At 44.1% G+C, this 20,706-nt stretch overlaps 2 protein-coding genes across 25 annotated transcripts in view; both read right to left on the bottom strand.

Moving 5' to 3' along the window:
- Positions 1-20,706, bottom strand: part of MACF1 (microtubule actin crosslinking factor 1) — a 342,706-nt gene that overhangs the window by 45,414 nt on the left and 276,586 nt on the right. For 20 of the 24 annotated variants that reach the window (XM_036835427.1, XM_036835461.1, XM_036835471.1 and 17 more), the window contains 8 exons: positions 8,643-8,804; positions 8,299-8,469; positions 7,496-7,662; positions 4,056-4,215; positions 3,382-3,708; positions 2,353-2,437; positions 1,608-1,849; positions 373-579 (listed from right to left, as the gene is read on the bottom strand). In XM_036835427.1, coding sequence (XP_036691322.1) covers positions 373-579; positions 1,608-1,849; positions 2,353-2,437; positions 3,382-3,708; positions 4,056-4,215; positions 7,496-7,662; positions 8,299-8,469; positions 8,643-8,804 — 1,521 coding nt within the window. The remainder of the gene's footprint in view (positions 1-372; positions 580-1,607; positions 1,850-2,352; positions 2,438-3,381; positions 3,709-4,055; positions 4,216-7,495; positions 7,663-8,298; positions 8,470-8,642; positions 8,805-20,706) is intronic. The other 4 variants (XM_036835560.1, XM_036835569.1, XM_036835626.1 and 1 more) reach the window with 1 other exon arrangement.
- KIAA0754 (KIAA0754 ortholog) lies at positions 15,568-20,636 on the bottom strand. The gene has a single exon (XM_036835647.1). The coding sequence runs from the start codon at positions 20,611-20,613 to the stop codon at positions 15,568-15,570; it is 5,046 nt and encodes a 1,681-aa protein (XP_036691542.1). The 5' UTR covers positions 20,614-20,636.

Raw genomic sequence — 20,706 nt, 5'->3', positions numbered from 1 at the left:
TCCCCTTTTCCATCTAATGCTAAAACAGCTGATTATGTCAAACTAAGACTGTGATGCACTTGGACCTTTTGGATCTAGATATTATCTACCCCCATCACCATCTGCCTCTTAGCAGGGCAGTAGCAAGGAAAGGGCTCACACACTCTCTTCTCCAAGTTCTTTTCTGCTCAAAGGGGTCAAGTATTTTTGGTCAAACCTAGATCCATCCTCACATACCCTTTACCTAATCAGTTCCCACCACTGAAATGATTCGTCGCATCAGATTTAGCTTGATCTCATTTATTCCTATTCCTGAGCCCGTATTTATGTGGGTCATAGTTCTGTACTTCACGCTGCCTAAAATATTAATGCAGAGGTGTCTATAAAGATTACCTGTTGTGATCTCTGAATAGCAGCATCGATTTCATCCACCCTTTGTCCAACAGTGTCACTGACCAGCTTGTACTGCTCATTGGCATCAGACACAAGTTTATCCAGCCCTTCTCTGGCTCTCCAGGGCACCAGCTCTAAGAGAGCACGGCTCACCTCATTCACTGTGTCCAACACCAGCCTGTGCTCCATGACCTCCTTCTTTAGCTCCTGAAGAGGGAAAAAAAGTTTTCAGGCCATTCCTTGCTAAATTAAGCACATTAGCAGCTGTGCTGGGTGGAAAGTGCTCTCTCTACCACACATCCCAGCAGGGCTCTGACCTCCTTCCTTCACTTATTTTTTTAATTTTTTTTCTTGTCTAAGATTTTTCAATCACTCCACAGCCTGACTTTAGGCTTAGCCGCTTAGAACTGTCTGCAAGACTTCTCGAGCCAGACTGTCTCTGGGTAACATGAATGGTGCTTTTTGCTTTTTTTCTCCTTACTTCAGTAGAAATGATAAATAATGCTTTAATCATAGGTATTTAACCTCAACAAGTACCTACACAGTATTTCTGCGCATCTAGAACTGCACTAGATCCTGCAGGAGAATCAAACATAACCATGAAGTACCCTTTCAGAGAATGAACTATGACAGTAAATTCTAAAATGTTGCATATAAAGCAAGCTTCTTAGGGTTTTTTTTTTTTTTTAACAATTTTTTAAAAACTTAATTTTATTTATTTATTTTTGGCTGTGTTGGGTCTTCATTGCTGTGCGCAGGCTTTCTCTAGTTGCAGTGAGCGGGGGCTACTCTTTGTTGTGGTGCGCGGGCTTCTCACTGTGGTGGCTTCTCTTGTTGCAGAGCACAGGCTCTAGGTGCGCGAGCTTCAGTAGTTGTGGCACACAGGCTCAGTAGTTGTGGGCTTAGCTGCTCCACGGCATGTGGGATCTTCTTGGACCGGCGCTCGAACCCGTGTCCCCTGCATTGGCAGGTGGATTCTTAACCACTGCGCCACCAAGGAAGCCCTTCCTAGGGTTTTGAGAGTCAATCTTTTTTCTTCTTCAGACCATAACAAGTGCTCTTATATAGGTCTTTATATCAAATTTTATTTTCCAAGAATAAACAAAAAATGAGGCAGGCAGAAATTTTTGGTTTACATTTAAGGTATAGATAGTTGGTATTAAACACAAGAATTTGAACTTAAGGATTCTAAGAGGAAAATTTTTTTCCCTTTACAGTGTGAAATGACAGCTCACCTTCTGCCTTTGCTGAAACTGGGGTATTTGCTCCCCTGTGGGAGACTGTCCTCCACTGGCTGCCAGCTCCTCCTCCACCTCCCTCAGCCACCAGGTCAGCTCCTCATACGTAGACTGGAACTTGGCGGCCAGCTGCCGAGCTTGCTCTAAGGTTCTGAGGGCCTTGGAGCTAGTGAGTGTGATGTCTGCATAGCGAGTCTTTATGCCATCCAGTTTCTCTTGGATAAGCAATACCTCTTCACCTGTGGGAGACAGCACACAATTATTCACATTTAATAGGATATGAGGGAGCCCTCTTAACCTCCCTTTCTTCAAATCAGAGCTTAACTTTTATAGATGCTCTCTCCCTATGGCAGTGATTTCACCTAGCATCCCACACTAAGGGAGGTGGGAAATACACCTTCAATCAATAAAAGAAGTGACTTCTGAGATTATTAAGATCTGAGTTTGACTGCAGGTGTTCCTAGACATTCCCAGCACCTTTCAGTAAATGCTGGCATTCACCATATTGGAGGGCAGGGGGAGCCTTCATCTATAACCAGATCTGAGACAACACAGTGTTTTAGTTTTCAGAAGATTGAGCAGGAAATAGGAACCCAAGCTGCCAGTCACCTGGGAGCACATGGTAATACAATCGGTGAGTACTAAGCTCCTCCTATCTGCAAAGAGAAGTGGCTACTGCAGGGTGCTGATGTAATTGTCTGTGGGACCATAGAGGTGCTAAGAGATGCACTTTTCAAAGTACCTGTGGTTTGTTTTAGAAGAGCCTGGCCATTTTTAATAGCTTGATCTACATTCTTCTTTCTATTAACAATTTCTTCATTTAACGCCTGAAAGGAAAGAATACCATTAATCCTAAAACTATGGCACAACAAAGGGAAAGAAATGTGAGCCCTTTAAGAGACCAAATTTAAAGTAAAGAGATGAATATCAGTTTAGTTTAAACATGAGATATTTGATTCCTTCATTTTCTCTTTGGTTACCCCCTTCTTTAATTACTCAAAACAATGAAATCAGCTACTTACAGGCAAACTTTCCTTTGATGAGAAGAGATTTAGGACTAAATCCACTTTACTAATCTATTGGTACCAAACGTGAACCCAAGAAAGGTATAAGTAGAATTCAGCAAAAATGTCTACGTCCAAAATAAAGAATAAGGCAGAAAGTTCAACAGAAGAAAGTCAGCAAGAACGGGCTGACTTAAATCAGGATCCTGGTTAAAAACTGTCAATATCTGAAGTCAACGAAGCAGAAGAATCTAAGATTATTAAAACCAAAACACTGCTCTGCCGATTTTTACCATTCCCAAGGAAATGTCACAAAAACGAAAACGAAAAGGGGCAAATTGTTGTTTCTACTCAGATGACACAGAATCCCTGGAATTTGAGTATATAAATTCTAGAAACATTAAAAAACCCTAGGCACTACTATTTAGGTAATCTGGTTTTGTTACAGTACATTCTCTTTCACATAATCGCTGAAGTGGAAACTGAATGATACATTCCTTAATGACGTAAAACATGAGTTGGAATTGAGATGGCCTGATTACATTCTGGATCATCTTCTAGAATTATTGATTCAGTCTGTTAAGTACAAGTATTTCCATGCAAATCATCAAAACATAGATTAGCCCAGTCTGTAACTACGCACTTGTGTATAAAATAAAGTCGAAATGTTTGGAATTTAAAAAAAGAGAGAGAAATGAAGAGAAACATGAATCAAAATTACAAAATAACTTAGTAACATAATCAATAAGAATGGAAAACATGAATACCAGGTGGTCAGCATGCTGCTTCTGCAGGACATCCTGTCTGTAATCCTTTACGAACACTGAACTGAGCTTGTCCTCAACCTCAGCCAGCCAGTTGAGCACCTCCACCTCATCCTCCCCGAACAGCCTAGCGTTAGACAGTGCTTGTTCAAGCAGGGCTGCTTTCCGACAGCACCGGTCTTGAATCTCACTGAATCGGGCCTGCAATGAGTCTAGCTTTTCACACAGTACACCCTGCTCTGCAGAACATGTCAGGGAGGAGAGGGACTGCCCAATTTTGACTGCCTGGTGCACATCTGTTGCATGGCTTTCTATTTCTTCCTCCAGAGCCTGGAAATCCAGATGGAAAAAATGAATAACAGAAACAAAATAAATGAAAAGTAGACATGAAACAATGAATCACAAATGATATAATAAATAATAATATAAAAGTTCACCTACTGAAGGGCAAAAATAACATAAAAACAGAACAAAAGCTGTTTTTCCTGATAGCAGCCTATTAGTCCATTTCTATTTTTACTTCAAGAATGTGACTAGTCCAATTAATAACTGGACCATATTTTAAATTAAACTTATTAAAAAACCCCCACAAAACACATCTTCTAGAATGCTGCAGGCAGTTTTCTAGGATTTCTGGTTCCAGTTCTGTGTTTTCATTTACCATAACTACTTCCTACCTTGTGCCGAACAATCTGCTGCTGTATTTTGGCAGTCTGAGTGCCAACAGGTTCTGAGTTAGCGAGCTTTTTCTCTGTGACAGATAAGAAGTCAGAAATAGGCTCAGCTGTCTCATGGAATTGTTTGGCCAGAACCAGGATATCTTCCAGCTGTTTTTGCCTACACAAATATATAGAACAAGCTGCTCAGGCAAAAAGTCACATTAAGACTGATAATAGTACTATATTCAGTAAAAGACCAATCTTAATGAGGCACATTTGAAATATCAATAGTAAACAGAACACACATAAACAGCACTTTGCTGTTTTAAAGGCTTTCGTAAGCAGTACTTTATTTTGATTCTGTCATGCCCTTGTAAGGTAGGCAGAATTATCCCACTATTACAAAAGAGAAAACCAACCCTGAAGGCTTAAAGAAAGATCTGTCCAGGTCGGCCACTGGGTAGCAATAGTACAATGAGGATTATAATCAGACCTTCTACTACTCTTTCTCCTATTGGATGTGGCACGTGCATCCTCTGTAAATGTGATCAAAATAAAGTTTCAAGGAGTAAAAAAAAAAAATCATCAGTTTTCATTTTTCTTTCCCCATCACGGCTACCTTCACTTGTGAGTGAAGAGAAGAGAGAGCATTTGAAAAGCAAAGGCAGACCAAGCTATGAATGAGAACCTCCCTTCCTATCTCCCCCAATCCAGTCAGGCTTCTAGTAATTTCAAGCCCCAGAGCATAACTCTGAATTCTGATTCAAGGCAAAAAATGACCTCAAACTAGCTGAATTTGCCAAGGCAAACAGCAGCCAAAAGATCTATGGACTTTATAACTGGAATCTTAAATCTGGAATCTTAATTCTTATTTAATGTAACATCCACACTTAGCTTGGATTTCAAATACCCTGTAGATTAAAATCAGCAAATTACAAAAGGAGAGAGGAAGCCTGAATGCTGGAGGCAGCCTAATAAGCAACAGACAGAAAAACCACCGCAGAACTGCATGAGCACCCAGATTAACAATCAAAGGCCATGACGATGACACTGGAGCATTAAAAACAGACTCAGTGCTATGTCATCTGAAAAGGCCCTGGAAGCATGTGACTTTTATTTCAGAAAACCTTCACTGAACACCTACTCTGGACAAACTTATCTAAATACGAAATGATTTAATATAAAGATCTGCCATCTTAATTATCTGGAAATTTAATTATGCTCGAGCATAAAGAAAAATGTATTTCTAGATGCTATTTTTAAATGTCAATATACAGTATAGAATTTCCTTGCTTAGTTTATGTCAACTTGCAAAATACATCTTGAATTAATAATACAACTAAAATATATAATCTTAAATATTATTAATCAAGAATTTCATTTTTTAAATATTGCTTGGTGGGTTATTTTAATTGGTTAATGACCTGCTTATAGATTTTATTCTTTTTTTAAAAAAAGAATAAAATATTATATTTTATACTGGAGTATAGTTGAGTAACAATGTTGTGCTAGTTTCAGGTGTACAACAAAGTGATTCAGTTATACATATACATGTATCTATTCTTTTTTAAATTCTAAATTTAAAAAATTTCATTCTTAAAAAAATTGCCCCTAATTTCTATGTCTTTCTGACTCATCTCTGATTTTGGAATCTGAAAGTTTGAAGAAATCAATGTAATAGGATTTGGGGTAGCAAAGAGAAGAGCTAAAAAATAATTTAGAGGCATCAAAAATCCAATATTAAAGAATCTAAACAAAAGTCTTTAGGATGTCTACAACAAATGACGCTGCTCTTGGTATTTCTCTTTAAAATATTGGCTCAGAAACTGTGTTAGACTAGGAGGATGGAAGCAAGTAGGGTAGAAGGAAAGAGTCATAAAAAGATACATTAGGAACAAACCATGACTTTAGTGAGCTTAAGGACCTAGGAGATAAGTACATAAAATAATGACCATAATACAAGGTACAGATGATGAGTTATGGCAGTTAAGAGGAAAGTGAAATTGCTTTACGCTTGGGGAATAAAGAAAACCTTCATAAAAGCAGGGGAGATGAACAGAAGTATTTCATGGAAGATGCAACACCATCAGCAAAGACAGAATTAGGGAACTGACAGAAGATACTGAAGAACCGAATACGGTTTACTGTGCCCAAAAGGAATGAGAATAGTGGAAACTAAGAAAGGTAGGTTAGGGCCAAACAGTAGAGGGCTTTGAATGTTGGATTAAAGAGACTTTATTTTATAGGCAACAGGGAATCATTAAATGTCTCTGAGCGTGCAAAGAGGGGAAGGCCTGAGGGTAAGTAAGCAGCAGTAGAGTGATGATTAGTTAGGAGGCTACCTCGGGTAAGCTACCTCATGGGAACTAGCCCCAGTGAGAGTTTGTAAGTCATGAACTGAGGCGAGTGGGAATTAGAGAAAGGGACGGAGAGGAAAGACACTGTAGAAGTAAAATGGACAGAATTTAGCATCCTGATAGATATGGGACACAAAGCAGGGGGGAAAAAAAGGGTAAAAAATGAGGTTGAGGTTTTAAGCCTAGGAAACTGGAAGGTTAATGGTGCTATTAGGGGAAATGGATGGAGAGACAGAAGAAAAGTGGTGCAATTTGGAAATGAAAATAAGTTGAATTCTTTCATTTGTTTCTCCCACTAACGTGGAGCCAGCAAATACTTTGTAGCTCAGATAAGAAATAAGCAAGCCATGGATGGGTAGAAGTAAAGAGACTGAAGAGGGGGTTATCTGAAGACTGCCCGTGGCTACCTAGATAATAAATGATCAACTCTACAACTCTCATACTGATTTCTGATCAGTTATCATTTATTTTTAAAACTGAGAACAGTATAAGCTAAAAGTAAAGACATGGTGTGACTTATTAAGCTCAAGTGACACTGGGCTAACTTACAGCTATGGAAAGAGAAAGCACTTCCTTGGAGGAGAAAAGTATACTGCCTGTCTTGTGGCCATTTAGTGAAGAAAGTCCATGCATCTCTTGAATGCTCATTTAACAGAACCACAGACTAGCTCCTAGATGTAAGAACATCTAATATTAGGATAAGCTAACAGAAAAGAACATGATGAATTTCAATTCCAAGTATTGAAAACATTATTTATAAATATGAATGGAAAAAATCTGTTTCCAAAACTCAGAAAATAACTTGGCTGGATTGTAAGAGTCTGCGTCTGCTGTTTGGAACCAAGATTATATTGCAACAGAACACCACCAAAGAGCAATGAGTCTTCCAGGTCTCAGAAATTTATGGAGTAGCTGAGGCTCATTTCCTGAGTTACTCTGGTTATGAGGATCATCTCTAAAAACTTACCTCTCTTCAAGATAAAAGCCGTTAAACACCTACCAAAGCACTGTATGAATCATCCAGGGGCTTTTAGAGCACCTCAGTGATACAAGTCAGAAACCGCCTCTGACCTATATTCCTCAAAACCCCAGTGGCTTTACCTGGCTGCTGCCTTGCTGAGTAGTCCTGTCCATCTACTTTCAAGACTCTCCAACTGCCCAGTGATCTTCTCTCTATCAGCCCGCTCAGCTGACTGGGCTATTCTGCCTCCTTCTGCTTGAAGCATGTCTACTGTGGCCTTTCGATCATCTAGGAGCCGCTGGAGCAACTGATGTACATGTTTAAAAGGAATGAAAAGTGATAACATGGGGTCACTTTAAAATCTGAAACAAGGAAAACAAACAAAATCCAAAACCTCACCCCACTGAGCCCTAAGTTTAATTGAATAATGAAGTTCTTTTTTTTTTCAGCCTGAGGCAAAAACATGAGATATAATTCCTACCACCCATATAAACTTTTCATACACTTAGGTTTTTAAATGGAGCAGTGACTATCATTATGTGACTGATAGGGAACTTAGTTTGAACCAGGAGAAAAAGGCACTGAAATGGAAATTCAACCAAAAATATATACATATATAGGTAGAACCTTATACATGATATACATTATTTAAATATTGCTGACCCAAAAAACACTAAAAACCTCTTAAGATAAAGTGGTGACTGAAACACTGAAATAGGATAAGTGAACAAGCAAAACTGTTCAGTTCAATACATGTCATGGTAGTCTAGGAGATTATAAAGTAAGATGATGAAAATCAATTTCCATCTTTCTTTTCTGGATCACGCAAGGTAGGTTAGGATTCTACTAAAACTCCTGAATGTGCTCCTGAAACCATAAGCAAATGTGTTATCTGTCATTCCCTACGGCTCCTACAGTTCACTGCCCCAACACTCTCACTTACCTTCTGTTCTTGGATCTGTGCTTTCACCACTTTATACTCAGCAGATGGGGGTTTCTGATTGGCTATGAGCTCCTCAGTGTCTGCCAACCAGCTGAGCAATGGCTCCAAGGCATCTTGGAACTTCCCACAATGCAACAAAGCCTCCTGGAGTTGTGCGATTCTTTGTGCAACCTGTATCACAGACATGGAGGTTCATTACGAGAAAGGAGAGAGCTTTTAAATGACTACTCACTCCTTTTTGTAACTACAGATTGGAACTGCAAATTTTTATTTGCATTCAGGTGCCAGGGAAACCAGAGATTGCAGTGTCTCTTTTCTCTGCCCTCCATTCCCAGTACACTCACCTTTTTATTCAATGTGTTCCACCGAGCGTTGATCTCTTCCATGTCATGTTCCAAACCCTGCACATCACAGTTTTTTCCGGCACTCTGGATCAAGCCCTGGCCGAGTCCATTCACCTGCTGTAGTTTCATCTGAAGAGGATCCACCTGTTCTTTCTGAAACATCTAGATAATTGTAAGCCAAAGAAGATTTAATCTAAAGGCAATGAGATCCTCTACACCACACAGTGACTGGTTATTCTTGGGAGATTTATGATTTAACAAGGGAGGGCCAGGAATAACAAGAGAAAACAAGCCATTTGTACGGGAAAGTATCAAGGAAACATGTGGTTTCATATTTCAATACATACATTCTCTTACGGACAAGTAATTACAGAGAGTTACAGCACTACTTAGGCATTTAACCCAATGACTCATGGTTTGTTTTTGTTTTTTAATCTTCTTAATTTTTAATGCAAAAAGCTATAGAGAATAAAAGCAGCACCAGCCTCAAGATATCATGAAAGTGTGATGCATATCAGTCCTAAAAGGGAAGACTGACTAGTATTTAAGATTAAAAATACCTTGGGGAATAGCTTTAATTGACCACTGATACATGCAATGCTCTTCTCTGACTTGGACTAATAACTCAATTAGCCAAAACATATTAATAGTGTGAAGAACACCAACCTCATAGCTTAATCCCCCTGTGGCTATTTAATTCCATTCTGTTCCAAGGCCAGAGACCACACATGGCCAATAATCTTGAAATAGTATTCCTCTGATTACAAAGGGGAATGGGCCAGTAATACTGGGAGATGTCCTTAACAACTTCAGACACCTACTCTGAGTAAGATGCAGGTATACATAAAATATTTTTAAAACAATGATACTATATATCCATGTTCACCATGAAACAATGGAATTTTAAAACAATATGAACAAGTCTAACAAGCAATGTGAATGTTTCTTTCTAATGCAGTCAAGGTCCATTACTACTTGGAACTTTCTAAAAGGAAACAAAGAGTCACAAGAGAACAGTACTTTTGCCACTCTAATGGTATTAAGGAAAAGAATGAGATAAATATTTGTCCCTAAGATCAGATTTCTCTCAATTATCAGAGGATAAAATGAGCCATATTTCCACTAGTCTAGATCTATTTCCATTCTTTTCTCTTCCATAAAAAGTTCCTTCAGTTTCAGTGAGACAGGTGAGCCAATTAAAGCCAAAGAATGACAGAAAATCGAAGAGGACAAAAATAAATGTAAAAGAAAATTATAAGTTTGGGTAAGACTAATTTTGGCCTATGTGAGACCACAGATCACACTAGGATTAGGAAACTGATTCTAGCAAGAGTGGTCTGTGGCTGAACAAGTGAGTCACCAGGGAGGAAAGGCTCCAGAGAACACTGAAAAAGGAAGGTTATACAGGTACTCACCAGTGGGCTTCATTTTACACTATAATCCGATTACACCATATTTTGTTAGGCAACACTACAAGGCAGTTCAGCTAAAAATGACTGTTACTCCGACAGCATGGTTCCCAGAGAACGCAAGTGCTATGATTCTATTTTGTGTTAAAGATGTTTTCACTGCAGAAAAATCAGAGCAGAGGGGGGAAAAACAACTCCTATGGCTTAAGCTGCTTGAGTGCAACAAAATGGCTGTGGGGCAGAGGCTGGAAAGGCAAAGAAAGCAGAAATGCCTAAGGTACAGAGAGAAGATGTCAAGTCCACACCGAAGAGCCCCCTTTTACTCAGTAATTAAATCCTGTCTCATGCTATGACTGACATTTAATTTTTTCTCTGTTGTGCCAATATGGTAGCCAACAGCTACCTGTGGCTCTTTAACTAGAAATTCAGTTCCTCAAGCACACTAGCCACATTTCATCGGGTCAACAGCCACGTGTGGCTAGGGCCTAATGTATTGGGCAACACAGAGAATACCTCCTCTTCTGGCAAGAAGCTCTACTGGCTATCGATGTAAATGACACAGAAAAGCAAAAATAAAATTTAAATAGCTTAACAATCTCTTTCATATAACAGAGCGAATTCTTTTCTTAAAATTTGGATTTACTTTGTTCGTGAACATTTCACATAGAAGCATTAGAGGTTACTTCATTTCCCATGTCCACTCTATGGATTAAGTTGACAGGGAATGGGTATTTGTCTCATTTTTTTCCTCAGAAGTTTAAAAATATATGAAAGTGCCTCTAGATACTAAGTACTGTTTAAATACTTATATTGAACACCAGTGAACAGAAATGTTAAAGAAAGTAAATTTGAAAACACTTGCTCCTTTCTCTCAACTCCCAAGTAAAGTTGTTGTACAAAACCAGTGCTTTTAAGATACATTAAATTCCTACTCCTTACTATTTCAATGGGACTGTGCCATGTTATTAACTAACCAGTGCTGGCAGACATTTCCCAGAGCAGAACACTAGTAAAAATTACTGCAAGGCTGTAAGATGCAACAGGGATAGAAAACAGAAAACTTCCCGAAGAACTTCTTCAAATGCTTTTATCTTTGGTAACACCACAGTCTCCCAGTTTGCATCCTGACTGATCCTTTTTTGATGTCCTTTGCCCTCTTCCTCTTCTAGATCTCCAAATGTTAGCCTTTGGGGGTAGGGATAAGAGTAGCATGTCAGTCCTGAGCCCTCTTCTCATTCCACACTCTCCTCTAGGCAATTCTATCCATTCCTATGGCTGTAAATATTCACCATGATAAATGCTCATCACTCTAAAATTTATATATATCTTCTGAATTTCAAATCTGGATATCCAACTACTTGCTTAATATTGCCATACAAATGAATCACAGGCATCTTGAACTTAACCATTCCAAAATAGAACCTGCTAATTTCCTCTCCCCCAAATCTGTTCTTCCCTAAGCAATTTACTACTGCCCCCACTGTATGGCTGTGAGCATAAGTGACGCCATTTTGGGCCCTTAGAGCTTCTCCTGTCCTTTTGCAGACCCAACCCAGGACTGTACCGTACAGTAAATCACTTCTCTGTTGTCACGGGCTTTGTAGATAACAGATATTGTTTAATAATCATCAGGACCCAGTAGCCCCTATGTTTTGTTAGTCCCCAAACAATGATGAAAACCTTCGCTGACAAATATTCCTGGCGCCCATGAGACTAGTACCCATTCATAAATCTTGACTTAGGAATGCACGTCCTGTTTCCAAGCACCTGCTGCCCCCACCCCATAAACCCCAGACCCTAGGTTAACTGTAGAATTGTCCCAGTGGCCCCCTGGGTGGTGCAGAGTGCAGCTGCAAATGCTTCGAGTTGTGGTCTGTCTGATCCCACCCTGACTGTAAGTTACCCTACAATAAACTGATCCATTGATTACATGGAGCTACCTGCCTCCTTTATTGGTCTCAAGATGCCTTCTCGGTTTAATGAGTACTTTTTGTTCCCTCCACCCTCCAACACCCATCCACTCAGTTGTGCAAACCAGAACTAGAAGCCATCCTTGATAACTCCCCCTCACTCCCTCCCAATATGAAAGCCATTATCAGGTCTTATTGATTCTGCCTCCAAACTGTATCTTAGATCCATCCAATTGTCTTCAAATCCACTGACATCTCTCTAGTCCAAGCCACCTGAACAATTGCAGTAATCTAGCAGGCTTCTTTACTCTGTCCTTGATCCCCTGCAATTCACTCTAAACACAGCAGCCAGTGTGATTTTTTTTTGTAAGTTGCAAACCATTCTGTGTTTTCTGTATTCCACGTCAATGATCATAATATGAACTAACAAATATAAGACAAAAGAAATCTGAGATTTATAAACCCCGGATAATGTTGAGAATGTTTACTGTCAGTGTGAACCAGTTTTCTCTATCTTTAAGCTGAGAGTCATCTTTTAAAAAAGGTAAATGAAATCATTTCACTCCCCTACTTAAAATCTTTCAATAGCTTCTTACGGCTCTTAAGGTAGAAATCCTTTTGAGGACTTCTTTCTCAGCCCCTGCATCATCTGGCCCCTTCCTAACTCTGCAGGTTTACTGCAAGGCACTCTTCCGGAACCCTTGCTCACTGTGGTCAAGCCACTTGGCTTTCTTTTAGTTCTAACATGCCAAGCTCTTCCCAGTTACCATTTCCTTTGTCTGGAATGCTCTTCCCTCTGACTCTCTAAGTAACTAAGTAACTTATCCTTCAGGTTTTAGTTTTAAAATTCCTTCCCTGACACCACAATTGAAGTTAAATACCCCTATTGTTTCTCATCATAACCTTTATTTTTTATTCAAAGCATTTGCCACATTTGTAAGCATGTATTTTTGTCATTTTTGCTTAATGTCTGCCTCCCCTACTACAGTATAAGTTCCACAAGGGCAGGGACCATGCCGATGCTATTCACTGCAGAAGCCCTAGTGCCGGGCTCAGAGTAGCTACACAATAAATATTTACCCAGTAAATGAATGAACCCTTGCATAGAAATGGTGTTAGAGAAAGCAAACAAATCCATAAAAGTTCTGCTGATCAGCTGAGTATTCAAACACTGAACTGAAGTTGCGGGGCTCCCCAATTTTTGCTTAAAAAGACTTTCTTGGCAAATTTTAATTTTATAGAACCACTGTTTTATACAAAACGTTTTTTTCTTCCATTGAACCAATGACTGGAAATAAGACTTAAGGAAGTCTATACATGAGGAGAGCGCTTAAATAACCACATATTGTTCTTAGTGGGCCTAGGATCCCACTACAGAAATAGCAAGCAAGTTCTGGCCTTTTGTTTCCTCAATCAAACCTTCTTGTGACTGCTATTGGAAAGCTTATATCTATTTTAACCATGTATACATGTGTACATTTGTACATACACGTGCAGAGGATCTAAAGCAGTTCATTTTAAATCACAGATTTTGCAGCTGGGCTACTATTTCCTTCTCCTGTCATTTATATCAGGCAATATTTCATAAAATGACAACCTCCTGTAGCTGGAAGGATCCTTAGAGATTACCTAGCCCCACCTACTCATTTTGTAGATGGGGAAACAGAGATCCCAGAGACTGATATTAAGAGTTTCTCTGAATATTCTTCCTTTATGCAGATTTGACTGGCTCTTTATAATGTAATCCCTATATTTCATTGATTAATGCTGTAGGCTTTATACTAGAAATACTGTGTATAATCAAGAATGCTGGTGACTTTGGATTGGTTGCTGGGATCTTAGTGTCAATCCCAAATTCAGTAAAACTCAGAAAACTGAATCAAATCCCTCAACCTGAAAGGTGATGCATTCTAATTTGATGGGATGCCTAATTACAAAATAATTGGTGAAGCCCAGGTGACACTACCACCACTCAGCTAAGCAGGAGGATCTGTGGCACAGTTGACGGCTTATAGCCTACAATCAAGATGATTTTTCATTGCTGGCAGCTGCATGTTTAATTGGTCCTCTAGCTAAGGCTGCCCTGAAAGGTTCTGCAATGGGGTGAACCCATCTTTCTTGCAGCATCCATGGATATTCAGGAGATTAATATTCATCCACTCGCAACAGGGAAGGCATACTACGAAGAAGGCACTGTTTTGGGTCCCGGGGATGGTGTAAAATCAAAACCACCTCCTCACTCAGTAACCCCTGACTGTATTTGACTAAACTTCTAACTCCTTCACTCCTTACCAGCGACCAAATGACGACAGGACAGTGAACTGTAGAAAGCTGCCACTCTCAAAATCCTTTGACTAAGAATGCTCAAGGATAGGAAACCTGGGAAAAGGGTTCACAACACATTCTGTTTTCTAACATCAGGAGTCTCAAAATCCTGGAGCTAAGAGAGACCCAGGAGGACATCAGCCCAATTCTTATTTTATGGATTAAGAAACAAGAGGTCCAGGAAAGGAAAAGTGACTGCTTCAGGATACAAAGTTTGACAAGAGGACTAAAATGCCTCTTTTTCATAAATATTACTGTGCCTTATTAGGCTTTTAAAAACACACATTTGTATTAAAAAACTGTTATTCACACATCTATATATGGCTTTCCCCCAACCCGCCTTGGTGAATTCTTCCAACTAACCAACATATCTATTTGAAAGGGAAAGGGGGTGGGGGTGCTTCCCTGGTGGCTCAGTGGTTAAGAATCCGCCTGGCAAGGCAGGAGACATAAGCCCTGGTCCGGGAAGATCCCACATGCCGTGGAGCAACTAAGCCGCTGCACCACAGCTACTGAGCCTGCGCTCTAGAGCCCGCGAACCACAACTACTGACCCCATGTGCCACAACTACTGAAGCCCGTGCGCCTAGAGCCCGTGCTCCACAACAAGAGAAGCCACCACAATGAAGAGTAGCCCCCGCTCGCTGCAACTAGAGAAAGCCCGTGAGCAGCAACAAAGACCCAACGGCAGCCATAAATAAATAAATAAATAAATAAATAAATAAGGGAAAGGGGGGAGCATATTGATAGTAATTGAAATCTTCTATGTTTGATGCATTGAATGGATTATCTCATTTTATCCTCACAACCCTCACAGGGTTCTTCTGCCTTAACAAATGAAGAAACTGGAGCCTCAGGACATTTAACTGTCTCAGAGTGGTTAAAAAGTACTCCAGGTCTCACTCCAAAGTCCACATTCTAGCTTCTACCTGACTGCTGACATCACCGATGAATAAGCAGCCTCTTGATTTAGGGAAGAACATGCTTATTGTAAAATTCAAAAGCAGAATCACCCTTTCCTGTTAATAATCTTTTTCAAAATGTAAGCCAAAAACTGTTTACATCCCTGTTTTCTTTGGGTTTTGCTTATGTACGAATTAAAAACAATGAGAGAGTCTGAATTATAAAGTTTTTCAGCAGATAAAAAACACATTTTCCCCATAAACTCAATAAAAAGACCAAAAAAGACCAGAAAAGCCCAGACACCCCAAAGAGAACCAAAGAAAGAACAATCTGTGCCCTTTCTAATCACCACCAAGTCAGAGAACTTGCAAATCTCACTTTACTCTCCAGATCCTTCCCCAACAATATGAGCAACAATTACCTCATTTGAATTTAATCCATCAACTGCAGCCAGAGGCACTTTCCCATGCAGCACTGTGCCAGTCACCTCTTTCATTCCAAATGCTGGGGAATCAAGGTCCTCCTTGATCCACATTCCAGCAGGGGAAGCCTCCTCTAGAACAGGACTTCCTTCTTCTAAGACAGGCACTGAGTCAGTATGGGCAGTATCTCCCTGGAAGGGTACGCCAGCAGGGAACACTTCCTCCACAGCAGGCACTGCAGCAGCCGGGGCGGCAGGCTCCCCTGGGGTGGGCACTGCAGCAGTGGGGGCAGCAGGCTCCCCTGGGGTGGGCACTGCAGCAGCTGGGGCGGCAGGCTCCTCTGGGGTGGACACTGCAGCAGCTAGGGCTGCAAACTCCCCTGGGGTGGGCACTGCAGCAGCTGGGGCGGCAGGCTCCCCTGGGGTGGGCACTGCAGCAGCTGGGGCGACAGGCTCCCCTGGGGTGGGCACTGCAGCAGCTGGGGCGACAGGCTCCCCTGGGGTGGGCACTGCAGCAGCTGGGGCGACAGGCTCCCCTGGGGTGGGCACTGCAGCAGCTGGGGCTGCAGGCTCCCCTGGGGTGGGCACTGCAGCAGCTGGGGCGGCAGGCTCCCCTGGGGTGGGCACTGCAGCAGCTGGGGCTGCAAACTCCCCTGGGGTGGGCACTGCAGCAGCTGGGGCGTCAGCCTCCCCTGGGGTGGGCACTGCAGCAGCTGGGGTGGCAGGCTCCCGTGGGGTGGGCACTGCAGCAGCTGGGGCTGCAGGCTCCCCTGGGGTGGGCACTGCAGCAGCTGCGGCAGCAGGCTCCCCTGGGGTGGGCACTGCAGGAGCTGGGGCTGCAGGCTCCCCTGGGGTGGGCACTGCAGCAGCTGGGGCTGCAGGCTCCCCTGGGGTGGGCACTGCAGCAGCTGCGGCTGCAAACTCCCCTGGGGTGGGCACTGCAGCAGCTGGGGCGACAGCCTCCCCTGGGGTGGGCACTGCAGCAGCTGGGGCGGCAGGCTCCCGTGGGGTGGGCACTGCAGCAGCTGGGGCTGCAGGCTCCCCTGGGGTGGGCACTGCAGCAGCTGCGGCTGCAGGCTCCCCTGGGGTGGGCACTGCAGCAGCTGGGGCTGCAGGCTCCCCTGGGGTGGGCACTGCAGCAGCTGGGGCTGCAGGCTCCCCTGGGGTGGGCACTGCAGCAGCTGGGGCTGCAGGCTCCCCTGGGGTGGGCACTGCAGCAGCTGGGGCTGCAGGCTCCCCTGGGGTGGGCACTGCAGCAGCTGGGGTGGCAGGCTCCTCTGGGGTGGACACTGCAGCAGCTGGGGCTGCAAACTCCCCTGGGGTGGGCACTGCAGCAGCTGGGATGGCAGGCTCCTCTGGGGTGGGCACTGCAGCAGCTGGGGCGGCAAGCTCCTCTGGGGTGGCCACTGCAGCAGCTAGGGCTGCAAACTCCCCTGGGGTGGGCACTGCAGCAGCTGGGGCTGCAAACTCCCCTGGGGTGGGCACTGCAGCAGCTGGGGCGGCAGGCTCCTCTGGGGTGGCCACTGCAGCAGCTATGGCTGCAAACTCCCCTGGGGTGGGCACTGCAGCAGCTGGGGCTGCAGGCTCCCCTCGGGTAGGCACTGCAGCAGCTGGGGCTGCAGGCTCCCCTGGGGTGGGCACTGCAGCAGCTGGGGCTGCAGGCTCCTCTGCGGTGGGCACTGCAGCAGCTGGGGCTGCAGGCTCCCCTGGGGTGGGCACTGCAGCAGCTGCGGCGGCAGGCTCCCCTGGGGTGGGCACTGCAGCAGCTGCGGCGGCAGGCTCCCCTGGGGTGGGCACTGCAGCAGCTGCGGCGGCAGGCTCCCGTGGGGTGGGCACTGCAGCAGCTGGGGCTGCAGGCTCCCCTGGGGTGGGCACTGCAGCAGCTGGGGCTGCAGGCTCCTCTGGAGTGGGCACCACAGTAGTGGGAGATGCAGGCTCCTCTCGAGTGGGCACTGCAGCAGCTGGGGCGGCAGGCTCCTCTGGGGTGGGCACCACAGTAGTGGGAGCTGCAAGTTCCCCTGTGGTGGGCACTGCAGTAGCTGGGGCAGCAGGCTCCTCTGGGGTGGGCACTGCAGCAGCAGGTGCGGCAGGCTCCTCTGGGGTGGGCACTGCAGTAGTGGGGGCTACAGGCTCCTCTGGGGTGGGCACTGCAGTAGTGGGGGCTACAGCCTCCTCTCGGGTGGACACTGCAGCAGCTGGGGCAGTCCCCTCCAGGGAGGATTCTGCAACAGCTAGTACATCCTCCTCTGTGATGGCCACTGGAGCAGGTGGAGCAGTCCCCTCAGGAGGAGGCACTGCAGCAGCTGGGGCAGCAGCCCTCTCTGTGGCTGACACTGCAGCAGCTGGGACATGTGCCTCCATGGTGGCCACTGGAAAAACAGGTACATCCTCCTCTGGGAAGGGCACTGTAAGAGCTGCTACAGCAGTTCCCTCTGGGGCAGGCACTGCAGCATCTAGGGCATCTTCTTCTACAGTGGGCACTGCAGCAGTTGGGTCAGGCTTTTGTGGGATGGGTATCCATTCCTCCAAAATTGGTTCCGTATTACTAGCCTTGGTAACTTGTTCCTCCAGAAGGATATTTAGCAATGCATCTGAATCTCTCATTTCTGTTTCCCCTCCCTCCAATGAGGCCACATTCAGCTTGGGCTTTATGTCATTCACAGCTTCCACTCCATCTCTGCTATGTCCCAGTCCTCCAACCTGCAGGTGCAGACTCAGGATCTCCGACTCTGGGGACTTCCTCTGGAGATCCTGGGAGACCCACTCTGGGAGGTCTCTAGGAAGATGTGCTGGGGCTCGGTCCTCCAGCCTGGCATCATAACCCAGTGCCTGTGCTTCACCATCCTCATCACAAGCTCCTTCCACGGACAACAATTCACAAAGGTCCACATCTCCCAAGGAAGTCAGACTGTTATTTCCTTGATTAATAGCTCCTTTCTCACCTTCCCAATGAATCTCATCTGTTAGTAAATGTGAATCATATGGTAACGCCTCTACTTCAGATCCTGAGGTAACATCTATTAGTTCACAGCTAACAGCAGAACTGAGAGGGACTCTCTCCACACACTCCTCGGCATCCCCCTCAACTTCACTACAGTCCAGCTGGGACAAACTGCCATTTTCTTTGGCCAGCTTGGCTTCAAAGCTTGATACATTTTCTTCATGAGAAGCCCTGTGATCAGAGTTGGACAATCCTCCTGGGTCTGGCTTTCCTGGTGACTCCAGATCAGCCAGGTGTCTAAAGTTAAATTCCCCTGCAGTCTCGGGGCTAAAAGGCACTTTTTCACCCTCCTCCTCACTAACAGTGGAAGCGTCCCTCACGGTATCAGAGTAGGCAGTAAGTTGCAAAGTATTAGGCACCTGAGAAGGATCCAGGGCATTAAAATAGTCACAATCCAACCCAGGATCACAGTCCTTTGCTCTTACATTTAAAAGGCCTACATGCTCCTTTTCTAAGGCAGCCCCTGGAAAATGACTAATTACAAGTGAACTTTCTGCATCCTGGGATGGGGCCAGCCCTTCAGAAGAGGCTTGAGTCTCCAGCTCAACTAAAGGAGTTACTCCTTCTTCACATAAACACTCCTTTTCAAGTTCAAGAAACATCTGCACTGAATCTGTGTCAGAGAGCTGCTCTGAACTGGCAGGACCAACAGTGCATTCTAAATCTGAAACAAGACCCTCTAGCCCCTGAGCAGTTCTGTTTCTCAGTTCTCCTACAGCACTCTCACCTGTTAGAACACAACTGTAATCAAGAGATGCATCCTTGAGAACAGACGCCAAAAGGTTCTTAGCTGGCTGTGGGTCATCAGAGCAACAGATCTGACCAAGAGCTAGGGGGTCAAAAGTCCCCAAGACAGCAGCTGAGCAGTCGGCTCCTTCCTCCACCACTGCTACAGTGTTTGCTTGCTCTCTTTCTTTGAAAACATCTGCCAGGCTGTTCTTTTCCTCATCTGCCATTAGAAAAGTCTTTCCTCTCTCTGACAGTTTCTCTTCCTCCCACTCCTCCTCAGCCTCCATCATGATCCATCGCTCATCCTCCTCAAACTTTAGCTCAGACTCTGTTTTCTCTCTCAGGCTGGGGGTTATGAGAATATGCAACTCTGAATCCAACAGCTCTTCACTCAGGCAAGGGGAGAGAGGTGGCATTTCTACAGTGCAACCTGTGTCCTGAAGGGGGTGCTGCTTCTCGCCAAAGCCTCCCTTAGCCAAACTTTTCATGGCTCTGGGCCAGGTTGCACTTGAGAATATGTGTTCCTGCGTTACATCTGTGTTACCACTTGCTGCTGCAGCTTCTGACTCTAGAGGCTGGAATTCACGTGGAGAGATCTCACTGTGCTGCTGAAATCTGAAGTCCTGGCAATCTCCATCTAAGTTTTTCACATCCTGCCCTTCTGGAATACCTATGGATTTGGACACATGTTCCAGAGTTACAGACTCTGACTGAGGTTCCCTGTGGTCCAAATGACCAGAACTTTCTGTTAATGCAGAACTGGATTCCTTCTTCTCTTGCAAGCAAGGATTTGAAGCACCAGCTTCGGACACCTCACTGAGAGAAGCTTCCATCCTTTCTGCAAATTCTGGGAAATTCGGTGGCATGAAGGACTTCCATGATCTCCTGTTAACATTGTCTTTGCGTTCTGCATTTGGCCGCCTTCTGGGTGGCACAGGTGCTGACTTCTGCACATCACTGCTTAGCTTTAGTGCATCAAATATTATTCTCTCATCCAACTTTTTGCCTTCTGGTGCTCTGGATTCAAAAACATTAGCTGCTGCTCCTAATGTACCATTGCTGGATATACTACTTCCTTCTATCTTTTCCATGGTGCTTTTTGAAGTCTGATTAAGCTTTGACCCCTGGTCAATTTGTTCATTTATCCTCATTGTATCATATATAGATCGCTGCGGAACATAGCAATCCTCTATATAGCCATCCTCTTCCTCTCCTTTCCCAAGGCAGATGGGGTTCTGCCTTAAACAGTCTGGCCTGCTGAGTGGCTTACCCATATTTTTCAAACAAGATGAACCATCAACCTTTAAAAAGTTTCTCACGGGTTCCCCCAAAATGCATTCTGCATAAGTTAAAAATCCTTTTACATG

This window comes from Balaenoptera musculus, chromosome 1 (assembly GCF_009873245.2).
Source record: "Balaenoptera musculus isolate JJ_BM4_2016_0621 chromosome 1, mBalMus1.pri.v3, whole genome shotgun sequence".
In the NCBI taxonomy this organism is placed as follows: Eukaryota; Metazoa; Chordata; class Mammalia; order Artiodactyla; family Balaenopteridae; genus Balaenoptera; species Balaenoptera musculus.
This window is presented reverse-complemented; position numbering and strand designations above follow the sequence as displayed.